This window comes from Lingula anatina, chromosome 2 (assembly GCF_051362555.1).
Source record: "Lingula anatina isolate TDL-2025a chromosome 2, LinAna3.0, whole genome shotgun sequence".
NCBI classification, from domain to species: domain Eukaryota; kingdom Metazoa; phylum Brachiopoda; class Lingulata; order Lingulida; family Lingulidae; genus Lingula; species Lingula anatina.
Window position 1 is genome coordinate 44,770,551 of NC_141768.1, and position 15,760 is coordinate 44,786,310.

Sequence of the window (15,760 nt, forward strand, 5' to 3'; positions counted from 1 at the left end):
AAAATTAAAAGATTCAGAAAAGTCAGTTAAGCTCATCGCTGTTAGGCTCATCACCTCTACCTGGTGATGCACCTTGTTTAAAGGCAGACAAAAAATGTTGGGGGGGGGGGATCCTAAGACCATCATATTGTAAGCTTTTACAAATAGGCCAATAAACAATGTATTACTTGTGGGGGCGTCTCGATAGTCCGAAGGTTCATTGGTCCGAAAAGTGGTAACATTTTCATCGCTTTTTTAATCAAGGGTTCATTGGTCCGAAGGTTCTATAGTGAATATTCGGACCAATGAACCTTCGGACTATTGAACCTTCGGACTATTGCTACGGCCCCTTACTTGTTACATGTACATATCTACTAGTACTACAATGTATGGGGCATATATTAAGTAGGGTCTTTTAACTGTTCAATATACTGGTTGAAAAAAAAATTGCTCTACACAAAATTTACTAGTATTTATTACAAATGATGAATTTTACCCAAATACAAAGATTAAGTATCTTTTTCTTCTTTCAAACAGTTGTCATTAATATATACTAGAACAAGATGACACATCAAATTCATTCATTTATTAATTGACTCACCCATTTATTCATTCATACCAGTACACTCTTTAAACAACTGTTCTTATTTTGTAGTACTTTTACAGAACATTAGTGGGCAATGATTCTTAGCAACAATTCCAATATTGTGGAGGCATATTTACAATATAACTAATAAAATGACTAAATGATCCATCCATTAGCTGTCACAATTACATATTTCTCCTTAGAGCAATTATAAACATACAATGACTAGTATGACTTTAAATAACAACAAAGGAGAAGACAAATGAAAGTAATATCAAACCTTACAAAAATGTAAACAAAAATGTTTCCCTTATTTCACTGTTGCATTCATGCTTTAAACGTTATCACCGAGAAAAAAACCCTGGCCAAAGATAACATTTCAATAAAAATTTACTCAAATGTAACAGTGGTCAAGTTTTTCTCCCTGAGGACTAATCTTGCTACTTTCATTAAATGTATTTATCTTCACGCATAATATGTATCAGTGATCAATGGATCAAAACAGATAACACAGTTCATAGAAAGACTTAATGAACAATATAAAAAAATATATAAATATATACTTGCATAAATGTGTGATGTTATTTTTCTTAAGTTCTAATCAGCAATTTGTATAAAAGACCAAATTTACTTTTCACATTAACACACCTAATTAGACAATAGTGAGATTTCCATTTAAACACAAATTCATTATTTACTAGAACAACTACAGAAGGTATCACTTACCCCCTAGCTAGTAAAAAAACAAGATATCAAGGTTACATGTTATATTTACTGACATTACAGTTAGGGGTGGAGGTCATAAATTAATAAAATTTTCCTAGCCAACATGTCACATTTCATTGAATCTTTACAAACATCTACCAGTATATACAATGAAATGTTTGATACATATTGTACATGTACAAACAAACATAACAAAAATTCTGTAAAGTCTGCCCACAGTTGTATGGGCAGTTAAGACTTACCCAAAGTGTCAAGATCAATGGATTTCATAGTATAAAATAATCTGTGGGTCAAGTTATCAACTTAAATTTCTTTTGGTACAAAATTTGGTCCACTTCAGTTTGAAAGCACACAAGTTATAAACAAGCTTATGTAAAGCTCATTATTTCTAAACATCACATATAAAAGTTCAAAATATACAACAGGATGCTTTTATTTAACAAACATATACAAAGAAAGTGCAAGACATGCATATTATCATAAACTATCAAAAGATTATGGCAAATAATAAATAATACTGTATAAACAATTCTTAATTTTACATTTGTTCTAGATAAATCTGTACAAATTGCAACTGAATTTGCTCTCAGTAGTGTTGTACACAATAAGCTCAAAATGCATAACCCTCATGAAATAGCACCTTTTTTTCCATATCCCTTCATTTTTCTAAGTCATTAAAACCTTATAGTGCAAGGAAGAATTTTTTGACATACAGGTAATAAGAAACCAAGACCCAAAAAGCAGCACCCCAAAGGTGAACAGCCAACAGAGCACCATGAGTGCTTGGGACCTTGAACTGCACGGGAAAACAATTGGAAAACATTTCATGACACACATAGACAAGGATGGAGTTCTTCCCTGAAATGGCAAACATCAAGATTACGCATTTCCACTTAAAATAAAAAAACATCAGTGACACATCAATGATGATGGAGCTGTAGAGTATTTATGTTTAACTCAAAAGTATTTTAGTTTAACTGAAAACAGTTTCCCATCAAAATGCACACACATGTATTTCAGGATTAATGAAAATTGATGGACAACAGGAGAAAATATGAACTGATTTTTAACACTGTAATTTCCCAATGTCCTAAATGCATGATAACATTAACAATAGGATAGTTACATGTAACATTATAAATTGATGCACATACTATTAATGTGGCAGTAATAACTCAGGTGAAAATCAGTATATTTTTCCAAATTTGCTTCTTAATCAAACTTAACAAGTTAAGGGATGATATTGATAACAATGATAAGCATATTCACCATTAAAAGCAAACTGCAGTTAAGATTTTTTTTTTAGAAAAGCTAACTTCATTTTGATAGTCTTTTTTAAAGAAGTAAACTTAATCTAGATGATCTCTTTTTCTAAGAAATTCAAAATAAGCTTTGACCAAATAATAATAAAAATACAATTAAAAAGAACCAAACCTACCTGGATATATGAAAGGAGCACCTGACCAGAATTGTTTCACATCTATAAGCAGATAGCACACAATCAGCAGCAAATACGCCATAGAACCAGTGGCCAATACGAAACTGAGCGACCTAGAAATTATTGAAGTTTATTTTAATTTAGTTTTACAAAATAAATCAAGTATGTTAGGTTCCCCTTGTTCCCCCGATGGGCAGGTTACAGTCTAGCTTTTCACAGCTATCAATCAAGTTTCAGTCTTAAATTTAAGATATATTTTGGTTTCTTTTTTTAAAAACCCACAAGTAAATCTTTTATAAGAATGAATCTCTCCAACTCTGTTGGTATTTCTAACTTACCATAAATTTTTGTTAATTGGAACCCATCCTTTATTCTGTGAACACTTGGTCAGCAATAGTGCAAGACCTCCCTGGTAATAAAAAGAAATGATGTCAAATGCATTCTAAAATCTTATTCACTTGTGCATTTACCATTTTTCTGACAAAATAAACTATTCCCTCATCATTTATATGTATTTTTTTCCACACCTAAATCTGTCAGCCATCTTGTTCAAAACTGAAATAAAGGACATTCACTGGCTACATTAAATTGGCACATTCAACAGTAAGACCAATTCAAGGGATGGTAACTGCCAAACTACATCACTGCAACAAAGTTTCAAAAGACAAATTACTAGTTTATACTCACAGTTAATACTGCAAACAGCATTAATCTTAATATCTTTGAACTATTTTTCCTGTATGTTATCATAATTTTTCCAGCCTGTAAAAAAATGAACAAGTGATTAGTATTATATTTTGCTTACAGATGTAATATGGTTAAGACAGCCCAGGTGAAATATTGTACTTAAAACTGAGAAAAATTCTATTCTTTCCTGATTCTCTTTATGAAAGTTTTATTTTGTTCACAGCAGTAAATTATATCATCAGCGTGTGTGTGTGTGTGCGTGTGTGCACGTGCACACACAGGTAAATATAAACTTATTTCAACTTACGTGCAACCCCAGGAAGCATATAAATATTGAGGTGAGTGTTCCCAATATTCCCTCTGGATCATAAGGTAAAGTGGTGCTATAAACAAACTGAAATGGTATTGAAAGAGAGAATGTCAGGAAAAAATCCATAACAAATCAATTCACATAACACACATGAGATTTCAACATAACTGGTATCATTTCATAAAAATTAAAAGCTGTTAACAAAATCATGTCTGTCAAAACAGTAAAAACTGTTTACTTCAAATGTGTACATTTTTATACTGTGATCTGTATGACTATTACTCTATGTATACAGTATCTGTTGGATCATAGATAAAAAATTAAAGAGTCCCAAACTTTAAACTCAAATCCACAATAATTCTACGAAGTTTCAATTCACAGCAATGCCACAGGCAAAAAAAAAAAAAAAAAAATGACTCATACTAGTAGCTTGTGCAAAAACAATCTGTAAAAATATTGAAATTACCACCAGTTGAACTAGTTACTAGTAAAATTTTTGAATTTTTTTTAACATGTTTGTGGACAAATTTATTAGCCAATTTGTCAGGTGGCAAATATCTCAGACTGATCTGATAAAATGTTACAAGCTATTTTTGGCAATTTTTATGAGGAAAAGAGTAACATTTAGTTTACATCCACGCACGTACAAATGCACACACAATGGCATGATTAAATGAAATACACTACGGGCAATACAAATGAAAACAGTATCTACCCTAAAGGAAGGGGATTGATATATCCTGTCCCTGCCAAGAATCCAGCGGTCTATGTACCCAGCAACTCCTCCTGTACAATTAGCGTGGGAGCCATTATAATATAAAGGACCACCAGGACCAATGTTGCCACTTTAACATTAAAAAATAAAATAAAATAAAAATTTAAAGAAAAAAATTACATACAATAACATATGGACTTTTATTTCGATCAAATTCTTCAAACAAATTGTAAATGGTATGTATTTAAAATAAATATCAAATATCTATTTAATGATGAAATGTTATCTAATGTGCATGCATTGCATTAATGTGTTGTTACCACTGATGGAGAGAGAGAGAAAGAGAGAGAGCGAGGAGGAGGGAGGGCTGAAGTCCAACAGAGGGAGGGAATGAGAGAGAGAGAGAGAGAGAGAGAGAGGCAGAGGGGGGGGGGGGGACTTACATATCACAGTCTGGCACTTGAACAGCAAAAGTTACTGCTACATGAATGATGGCACAGCTTAAACCTATGATCCATTCTGGCCAGTACAGCACTATGTCTCGAATTGGATGCCACCATTTGGTCTGAAAAAAAAAGGAAAAGGTGCAAAACCCAAATGTTCCATTGATTTATCTAGCATTACAAATTATCATCCTTTCTACATTGTTATCTAAAAAGTATTGAACAGATTCTTTAAACTAGCTCATTTAGAACATTAAATATTATGTCATGAAGGCATGTACTTGAACCATCTATATTATGACAAAAAAAATTAGCAGGCACTGCAATTGCATAAAGGCAAATTTAATGGCAATTATTATCAACTATTATCATTGGTTAATCCATGAGACACCTATTTGATCACAACTATAATCATTGCTTAATCCATGAGATATCTATTTGATCAAAGACACTGTTGCTCTTTTTGTACAAGTTTGTGCGAAAATATATTCATTTTCAATCAGTCATCACTCATTTTTTTCTTTATCCTTCATACAAATACTTGGGGCTTAACAAGTGAAAAATTTAAGATAAATGCCAAGTAAAATCAATTTATAAATACATAAAAAATACTGTTTTAAGGTGACTGTATAACAGCTGCCAACTATCCTTATTCTTGTCAGTGATGGCTAGACAATCATTTTGACTGAAGAAAAATAATGATACCAATAAAAGCAGGGGTGATGGGAGATGTCTTTTGGGTCTTACGGAAGACAATCACAATTTTCAAGTTTTCTACTGGAAGACAGTCAAAATGAATGATGGATCAACAAAAAAGGCTATAAAAAGATTGTAGTCTGCTTGCCACTGGTCCAAGACAACTGATAAGTACACTCGGCATCAAATGGCAAAAACTTGAATCTTTAAAGGTTTCTAGTACAACTGGAAATTTAGGCGGTTGTTTTAGATTATTTTTTTACCATAATCTATATTCAGATTTCATACATGGACTCATAATTTTTTATTCAAACCAGTAAGAAGCTTTCTGAGGTCTACCAGTCAAAAGCTAAAGCCACAGACTGAGAATGCATGAGTGATGTTTCAGAAATTGATCAAATTTACCTGCTGCGGGGGATGTGGAGCATCAATAGAGGCCAGGGAATTACTGCCAAGGGATCCGTTGATAAGCCTCATGTCGTCCTGAAAATAGCAGACTTTTGCAAAAGTTGCAAAATAGGACTTGGGTGACCAAGGAATTCATTTCAGATCCACCACAACTGATGCAATCTGCATCTTCTCTCATCTAACACAATCACGCTTTCTCACAAATTATCTCTTTGGAATTTCTCATTGCCAAGTATGATATAAAATCCAAAGATCAACAAGAATTATATATAGATTTTTTTTTTGACTAAGCAAGCAGAAGCATGAAGCTACAAAACTTTTAAGACAATTCAGGTTTCTATGTTCAGCATAAGTGATATGTCTCAAATAAATCTCAAATTGCTTTTGGTTCAGGGTAAAAACATTACAGCATTTAATATCAGGGTTGATATAGCTAGTTTTTTGTTATCCATAATTTTTTATTGGTTAGACCCATAGGTGTTGCCCAATCACTGCTATAAATGGTTGCCTCTCTACAGGACTAATAATCAATTGAAACCCAGGATACAAAAGGGCAGCAGCTGATAAAAAGGTTAGGTTATGGAATTAGGAATATGTAAAAGGCTAGTTTTTCTTCTAAAAAGCACTTCTGGCAAATTACAAACCCTCAAGCCCATTAATCGTATTTTTTCACTGTCCTTTTCCCTGCCTAGGAGCAAGTCCTCGCTATTTAAATTCTTTTCCTAAAATACAATAAACAAATCCTTATTCCATATACCCAGCATCATCTCCTCATAAATAGAGAGTTATCCTCAGCAAACGGCAGCTATAAATTTGTGAATGTATTATTAAGAACCTGAAGTAGTCCTTGACTTGCCTCCATGTCTGCAGGATCTGGGTGGGCAAAGAACATCTCCATGACAGCCAGGACTAGGTATGTGGCAGCAAACCTTTGGAGGACGCCTGGGATACGCAACTTATCTGGTTCAGTTACTAGAAACAAAGTACAGTGTATATCAATACTGCTTTACTTCATACTTCAAATAAAGAGAGATCTGCATAATACATTTATAGATGAAAATCACAGACAGAGAAAAGTATGAAAATAGGTGCAAGGTCATAAGTATATACATATACATGTAAATGTTTTCACATAAGATTAAAATTATGAATTTATTAGTAGAATAAAGTGATTTCTAAAAAGGGGAAAATAAAGAAACAATATCCTGATGAGAAAAAAATGACATTACAATTATAGAATAAGCATAGCAAAAAACTTCTTAAATCAGTCTACTGTAAAAGTGTTATAATAGTTAATTAACCAATAATGCGCCGTTGTAAGGGTACAATGTAGCACTTTATAATAAAGATCGTATGTGAGATTTTGTCTAAAATCTTCCCATTTTGCCTGTGCTTTTGTTGTTACAGCTTCTGAACACAATTCTGAATATTTTGACACTATGTATAAAAGAGATATATGTAACCACCAACTAGGCATATGCCACGTCATGCAAAAAGTGGTCTTAAAAGGGTATATTCATAAAACATTTCCAAGTTAGTAACTCAACAGAGTAACTTCAAGAATAATGTTATGGACGCCGGAATTTATTTCAATTTGTCACAAATTCAGTTTTAACAAATTTTGAAAATAAACTTACCAGAATCCTTTGTATTGATTATTATTCCAAGTATAAAAAGAACAACTGTTCTGAAAACTATTTTCTTCAAAATGTCCAACTTAGATACTTTGCGTTTTTTCACACCACGAAATGAGAAGGCCATTGCTGTTCCCATGATAAAAACAAACCTGTAAAGTCAGCATGATTTCATAAATTATTAGTATTTGAAAATCAATATTTCATGTCAACTTATATCGGGAAAAAAATTAAAATATAAAAAATAATTACTGAATTTAGCCATTGCACTTAATTTTGTGTTAAAAGCCATGCCAGACTATAATCTTAATATACTGCACAAAAAGTTTTGCTTAATAAAGTTATCATTATGACACCAATAAGGAAAATACTTTAAACACTGTATGTGAAATATATTTTACTTGTAGATTTGTTATATCATCTCATCAACATAAACTGATGGATAATTTAAAGCCAGTGCTAAAGGACAAACCAAAAGCATGCAACTACATACAACACTTAGTACTAATTCCCAGTTAAACTATCATTTTACTCAGATGGATCAAACCCAGTGGGGACATTTGCTGAATGCAATCAGATTAACACCTCTTCTCTTGTTTCCAACATACTCATATAATCATCATTTTTTCTGTATTCTGCTAGAGCTAAGAAGAGGCATGTTTATCTGATAATAACCTGATTGTATTCAGCGAGACAGGAAACAGGGGCAGGTTTGACAAAAGAAGTTTGACCCCATTCCCACAGACACTATCGGTCTACGTAGATCCAACTCTTGTGAAGATTCTCTTTGAGTACAGTCAGCTTAACTGAATGACACGCCTAGATTAAAGCAACTACTAGCTTAAAGCAGACTAAAAATGTTAATTTTAAAGTTTAGACCCACTTTCCATCAGATAGTCTTCTGTGGACCAAAACAAGGAGTAGAGTAATGAGAGAACATACCAAGGAAAAACAAGATCTGCTACAGTAAGTCCATTCCATGCAGAGTGGTTAAAGAACCAGTAATGACCTCCGCCATAATTCACAAAGATCATCACAGTTAGTGCTAGTCTGAAACATTAGGCAGAAACACACATAGAGCACAAACAGAAATCAGTAGCCAAATAGTTGTCACACAAAAGCAAAGATCTGGGACCTGTTTCACAAAAAAAAAAGTCCCGTGATTTTGTCTAGCCTAACTGGCTCAAGTTAAGACGGCTAAACTCCAAAAGCCAACTACCAAATGTGTAAAATCAAACTCTGTCATGTTGGTCAAGATCTAGGTATGCTGCCCCTTAGTTTCTTTGTGAAAGACAAAATGGTTAGCTAACATTCTTTCCAGACTTTACCAAGATCTAATTTTTTGTGAAACAGGTTCTGTAATGAAGGCAGACGGGGTGTTGTAGTCAGGTGACAGGGTACAAGAACTCTTCACAGCAGAGATGACTGAAGAAGAATCTCTGTGATTTATTCCCACTTTCTGTAGTATTTTAAAAACCAATTAATACAAAAAATGGTAAAATTTGATCATTGTCTTTTAATGAAATATTCTACTTCCAGACATATTTTCTATATTTTAATGTTAGAAAAATGACCCTCTACAATTCACATGTGAAAATCCTTAACCTTCCCCCTTAAATATTTATTTTTATCATTTCAAGCTTTTTCACTTTTTCAGTCATCTCTCGAAAGTCTTTCTGGCAAGAAGCAACTGGTCACCTGACCACCTATCTCCAGTCACTCACCATGGGAACACCAAGTCTGCTACAGTAAGGCCATTCCATCTTGAATGACGGAAGAACCAGTATTTGCCACCCCCATAATTTACAAAGATCATTATTGTTATTGCAATGCTGAAATAGATTTAGATAAGTCATTATGTATCAATAAACTTTACTGAGATTAAAGAAGTAAACTTGTCTCTGAAAGTATAATTCCACATCTTAGAAAATTTGTGTTTTTCTCATTTGGATTAAAATCTACTTTTCATTGATAAGTGTAATCCTTGAATCCCTTACCCTCTGAAAGCATCCAGTGAGTTGAGCCTTTCCTTAGATTTATTGTTTTCTGGTTGTTCTTCATTTACAATTGTTATTATGCCAAGATCCTAAAATCAAATGCTTTGATCAATTTTAAGACAGTAATCACAACTTCATTCTAAACAATTACTTTGAAACAGAGAGATATATCTATCTTTATATAGTAAAACTGAACAAATAAAAATAAAACCTGAAACACTTCAAAATAAATTTTATCAGCCTTAATTGACACAAACTCAGTTAGATATTCAGTAACAAAAACATACGCCAGGATAAAAAAGTAAGCTAGAAATTCTAAACAGTTTACTTACTGTGGTCACCAGGTGGTCAGACTGCATACAAAATAATTTGTATATATACCCTTTCCTGCAGACCAAAGATAAATTGTTTATATCATGATCAGAATAGATAAAAAAATATAATTTTTGGATCAATTCATAAATAAAAAGAGGCAAATTTTCAAAACCATGGTCTTACTCCCAATAATTTGTTCTCCATACATTAACTGGGTTACAGATAGGTTATCCAAAGATATAGGTTGTGAATTTGCTCAGATATTATTATAAATTCTGATTAAATCTTATCCTACGGATTATACTCTCAGACGCTTGCCACATAATTTCTAATAAGGTTTTATTAATTGTCAACATTTATTTACTCAATACTAACAGTCTTTACATATAATTACCTTATTAGGAATTTCAAAAAGATCCACAATAGAGCTAAGGCCACAAAAACTCCAATAGCAACATAGATTGCTGAAAATAAATATAATCTAAAAGGCACCATTTCCAATTTTTGTTTTGTGGATGTACACTTTCAAAAAGGGAGAGAAAATTTACTCAAAATGACAAATAACAGATTTGTCAACTCGAATACTGACTAAAGTTTTGTCAATCACCCGTAATTTTCTCCTTTTTTGATCATTTAATACAGAAGCAAGAAACTTTCAAATCACCCTTTCACAAATAAAAAGGAGGAAATCCCATAAAGGAGGACTAATCCCATCTCTGTATTGTATGATTTAAATACTCACGTATATTACTGTCCCAGACCTCTGAATCTGGAGTAAGATTACATGTGCTATTCCCAGGTAGGTCTTTCATTATATATAAGGAATAATTTCCACACTCTTTAAATGAAAAAGAGTCAACTCTGAAAAAAGATAACAAGTATATTTTACAATTAAATGAAATCATGTGATACAGATATGAAAAATTGTGAGCAGAGGTGTTATCCATTGTGAGGGGAGGAAATTGCTTGACCTGCATAAGTAGATGTTAGATCATTTTCGATCTCAAAAGCAGATTCAGTCCATTTTAAGACTATTGCTGTAATGATTAAGACCATGTTAGATCATTTGTTATCTAAAAATGCACTTTAAGACCAAATCAAGCACACTAGTGTCTGTAGTACCTGCATAATTCAAGGATAGTGCCATTGGGCCATGCTGCAAAAACCATCAGAGCCACTGGGTGCTGTGTATCCACTTTCAGATCAACATTTGAATTTTGATGGAAATAAAAGACTCCCCCAGTTGAGCTGTTCAGGACAGGCTGGTACTTACACTGAAATATTAAGACAAAATGAGACATTAACCACCATTTGGAGACAACTGACTAACCAATCTGGCATATGGCTAGAAAAAATGCTTTTTACAAGAAGTTGTCAGGTTGAACTAGTGGATGTGTAAGTGGTTGTATAAGATTATTTTACTAACTTCTATAGATAGACCTCATCTTCAAGCTGGTCAATTTTAATATTGATAAGTGCTTTCTGGGGAATTGTCTTTGTGGGATAAAAATTTAAGGTAAATACTATGAAGATATTTGGTCCATCAAATCTTTGACAACATAAATAATTTACTTTCATCACTGATATCTGAAAAGGTATAATGAATAAATCGCCTTCAAAAAAATTAAAAAAAAAAACTTTATATCTCACCAACTGAAGTTTTTTTCACTGAGGCAAATGCTTCCATTTTACTTCCACAAACTTTTTCGCAAAGAAAAGAATGAAAACCTAAGACAAGACTAAGGGTGCTTTCCCAGAGATTTAGATCGATCTAAAGATTAAGATTTAGATCTACCTAACTCCCTGGGGGTTCACGCTAAATTGCAGTCAGCCGAGCGGGCACCATAGTTAATTACCCCTTACAGCTTTTAGTAGGCGGGACAGACGCCGGCCAAGCTGACAGTAATCTAGTGAGACTCCCCACAGGGTTAGATCGATCTAAAAATCTATGGAAATGGGGTGTAAATTATATTCTCTTTTGCTCCCTTTCAACCCATACTACCAGAAGTCAGATAATAGATCCCTCACAATAAACAAATCATACTTCATAACAAACATCAGACTTGTATTCCAGCAAAAACTCCACAGAACTGTCTGGTTTTTCCACAGTGATATGCACATGAAGCAAAGCTTCATCCATAGTGCAGTCTGCATGGTGAGTCTCATGGACAGGGGCTACTTGGTATGCTGAAAGAACAATAATAATAATTCCAATTCCTCAGTGATAACAGTTCTTAACAATGATATAATATGCCTTCTATACATCTGCTTGTGTTAAAATGTAAGTAAAAACATATGGACAGACATAGTGATCTAAATTCAATATACTGTACAAGTAATTTGTAAGGATAACTAATAAGGTAATCGAACACTTGACAAAATTGTGCTCGAAGTTGGTTTCAAAATGTCGTGTAATTTTGCAAACTAGAGTGCCCTAACAAGCTTCTTTTAGATTTTATATGTATTGTCTGTTCAAAGTGAAAGAGAAAACGGAAGAGAACCATAATAAAAGTGGCTTTGTCGATTCAAAACTCAGTTAAAACAAGACTTCCGCAGACGACCAAGCAATTTATACTGTTTGGCATCTATCATATTTACTCATATTTAAAGAACAGTATAATGAATATAAACCCTCAGTCCATAAAAATACGCACCTTTAACTGGAATACACATTAAAAGTATTACAGCAAACATAGACCAAAAGAGCGTCAGCGCACCTGCACCCGCCATTTTGGCTTCCACATCATGTGATTATTTTTTCCCATGAAGCTTTGCGCGTACTAAGGACAAGCGATAATTTTCTCTTAAAAGACGTTCTAAATGCCATTTATGCTGAGATAATAAGCTCCTTTGTGATGTGACTTAACACCTGTTTGAAATATCCTATTTAATTATTTCCATTTCAGTTCAATTTAGGGGGCCGTAGCAATAGTCCGAAGGTTCATTGGTCCGATAGTTCACCACAGAACCTTCCAATGAACCCTTGCTTAAAAAACCGATGAAAATGTTACCGTTTTTCGGACCAATGAACCTTCGGACCAATGAACCTTCGGACTATCGAGACGCCCCCCAATTTAGACCGACATTTATTATAAGCCGAATTTTATTCGAATTTATCAACCCTAAAAAAGTTTTAAAAAAGATCGAGAGAGAGAGAGCGTTATAGGGCCTACACGGATATATAGGTCTATTTTACTTTTATATTTTATTAAAAGTAACGAGCCGTAGAATAGTTTGTCAAAGTGGAAGTTTACTTACATATCAGTCTAGCAGTGGCTGATTTAGGGGGAGTGGTCTGTCAGGGGGTCCTGAACCTCTCCGCCCCCCCCCCCCTTCGATTTCTGAAAAAATCACACCAATGGTCCCCTCTTGAAATTAGAATTTTGACTAGCTGAATTATAGTTCTAAACCGTAAAAAATGGCACCGTTCGCCCTCTAAAATACCAAAAATTTCGGGACCTTTCAGCGGGCCCCGAACTCCACGCCAAGGGGGAAGTGGGGGGGGGGGGGGGGCGCCCGGGGGGGGGTTTAAGGGTCGGCTTCGCATCCGCGGACCCCCCCTTCAAATAATCCTGGATCCGCCCCTAAGTCTTGCAACTTAAATCAATGAAGAAATTATTACTAGTCTCAGCAAATGTCTAGAATGCTTAATTTAGATAACACAACAATTAGGCCTAGCTTTCGCAGCGTCGCCCGGGCCTTAAAAATTGAAAAAATCACCTGACTACTTACCCAATTAATATGCTAGCTGCGGGTCCTAATTAAAATTTTTAGTTGTTAGGCCCTATATTTTTTTGTAATATTTTTACAATTTTATTTGAATGAAATAAAATCTTCAATTCAGTAACATCCATGACTAGCTAGACGATATGGTGACAGGGCACCATTCTCTTAGAAAGTAATTTGGAAGACATTCGTTACCAGGCATAGTGAAAAAATATCCCTGAAGTTAAGAACAAAATGTAATGATTAGTAAAATAAAAAACGTGCATCTCGAGATACATACAACCTATCTTTTAGACGCAGTCTAATTTTTGCTAGCATTAAAAACGTGCAAATATTATCCAAAAGGGTTATTATTTTCACACCGTTCGTTTCTCAAGCCTTCGTTACTGAATAGGCCTATATAAAAACTGTGCATGCTATCATGGGAATCGGAAAATGTTTGCATGTTGTACACAAACAAGCTATACCGGCAGGCCTAAAGACCTAGTAAAGTTCATTCGATTTGCACCTTTAAATTATTCGTGATAAATATGAAGTCCCGTAAAAAACAATGGCATTTCAGAAACAGAATACATAAGGAATACAAATTTTGCTTCTTTATTTTTTGAAATGTACAAGCCAAAATAACAGATAAACAAACATTAAGTTGCTGTTCATATACATAAAATGGACTGAAAAAATCACGCCAAAGAGAAGAGGAGACGAAGAGGATTCTATAGCACAATCACAGGTGGCAAACGAGCTGGTACACCGATTCCTTTGACTAATTTTAAAAGACTCAAATTTGCACAATCTTTTCCACCATATACAATGAAAAGTGTATAATTTGTCATATCTATAGCTAGATATCTATTATGATGTTTATGTGAGCTAGAAATCCATTACAAACTTGCCATTTTTTGCTCACAACTTGATTGTGTTTGCCTCCTCCACCCATTAAACATAAAAAAATAATAAAACTTTACAATGGAAAAACTGACTCCCTCTATTCGACGCTATCTCTTTTGTGATTTTTTTGCACCTGTCTGTTTGTCAAATTCCTTCACAGCAGAAATAGCTTTCAACACCGATGTAAACTGATTATTCCTTTTTTGTCTTGCAAAAGCTTTCGTTTTAACAGTAATCGACATCAGTTCTGAGAGGTTTTCTTTACTGGTATGTTTGCTTTTGTAAGAATTCCAGCGGGATAACAGTTTCGTAAATTCTTTATCTTTACTTTTTACGTCCGACAACTGCGGCAGGCTGTGTCGCTTACGTTCAGTTTGGTTGTCTTTTTTCTCCGTTGAATTTTGGGATTGCTCTTGGTTCTCATCTTCTTCAGGAATATCCGGAACATGACCAAGCTGTGCCGGGGCGTGGAGAAAAGCGGCCCCTTTTGATTTCATGTGTGCTATGGAGGGTAGTTTCATCTTCTTGAGGGTTATTATAGCTTTCTTTAATCCTTCGCTTTTTCCATAAAGTGATATAGTCGATGAATATGGCATAGGTCGCGCCTTGCTCATGTAATTACCTTCAAACAACACATTCCCCTTTTTCTGTTTAGCATTAAATTCGTTTTGAGATTCCACAAACTTTCCAATTTTGGACTGTAAGGTTTGTTTTTCTGTTCTTTTTGGTAGTTTTGGAAGAGCTGGCAAGACAAAAGTTTCTTCTTGAATTCGAGGAAGATTGGGCTCAAAGTCACAATTTTGCGTTATGAACAAGGTCGATGCACTTTCACTTGAATCTTGGCTGCTTAATACTTCAAGAGTTCCTTGTTGTTCTTCGAGACATTCGCTCCCCGACAACGTGTCCGGCAAGCAATTTAGTGACGTGCAACGATCTGGCAAGTAAGAGCCAGACTCTTGCTGTGCTTTCGTGTACGTTATATCCGACATACTGTAACTTTTCTTACCGCTTCTTCGAACAGTTGTGGGTATTTCTTCATTTTCTAAAACGTTGGCTACAAAATCTGCGATTTCGTCCAGTGTGTGATCCTCTAAAATTTCCTCCTGCCTGTCTTCTATTTTCACTTTCTTCGACTCGACTTTTTTAGAATCGATGTTAATATCTCGCAGACGACTCTTTTCTTCTACTTTTATGGCAAACTGATCTAACATC

The 15,760-nt window shown here is 34.2% G+C and overlaps 1 protein-coding gene across 6 annotated transcripts; it reads right to left on the reverse strand.

Moving 5' to 3' along the window:
* Positions 1 to 436: 436 nt before the first annotated feature.
* LOC106170895 (heparan-alpha-glucosaminide N-acetyltransferase) lies at positions 437 to 12,678 on the reverse strand. Of its 6 annotated transcripts, none has more exons than XM_087005692.1 (18): positions 12,589 to 12,678; positions 11,979 to 12,121; positions 11,057 to 11,208; positions 10,677 to 10,795; positions 10,329 to 10,398; positions 9,952 to 10,006; positions 9,620 to 9,708; positions 8,565 to 8,672; positions 7,626 to 7,774; positions 6,824 to 6,960; positions 5,986 to 6,063; positions 4,885 to 5,006; positions 4,442 to 4,571; positions 3,724 to 3,810; positions 3,417 to 3,491; positions 3,068 to 3,138; positions 2,730 to 2,842; positions 437 to 2,149 (listed from the first exon to the last, which is right to left on the reverse strand). In XM_087005692.1, exons 1-18 carry the CDS (start codon positions 12,662 to 12,664, stop codon positions 1,974 to 1,976), a joined length of 1,950 nt encoding a protein of 649 aa, XP_086861818.1. In that variant the 5' UTR covers positions 12,665 to 12,678; the 3' UTR covers positions 437 to 1,973. The 6 variants fall into 6 exon arrangements, with proteins under 6 accessions (XP_086861818.1, XP_013406388.2, XP_013406389.2 ...); XM_013550934.2 differs by lacking the exon at positions 8,565 to 8,672 and adding an exon at positions 9,347 to 9,454 and having other exon boundaries at positions 6,845 to 6,960; XM_013550935.2 differs by lacking the exons at positions 5,986 to 6,063; positions 8,565 to 8,672 and adding exons at positions 6,633 to 6,710; positions 9,347 to 9,454 and having other exon boundaries at positions 6,845 to 6,960.
* Positions 12,679 to 15,760: the final 3,082 nt, after the last annotated feature.

Coding starts and splice junctions, on each gene's coding strand:
- LOC106170895 (XM_087005692.1), bottom strand. CDS start 12,664: ATGGCGGGTGCAGGTGCGCTGACGCTCTTTTGGTCTATGTTTGCTGTA. Junction 12,122..12,588: donor AATGTGTATTCCAGTTAAAG/GTGCGTATTTTT, acceptor TTGTTCTTTCAG/CATACCAAGTAGCCCCTGTC. Junction 6,961..7,625: donor AATCAATACAAAGGATTCTG/GTAAGTTTATTT, acceptor CTTTGTTTCTAG/TAACTGAACCAGATAAGTTG.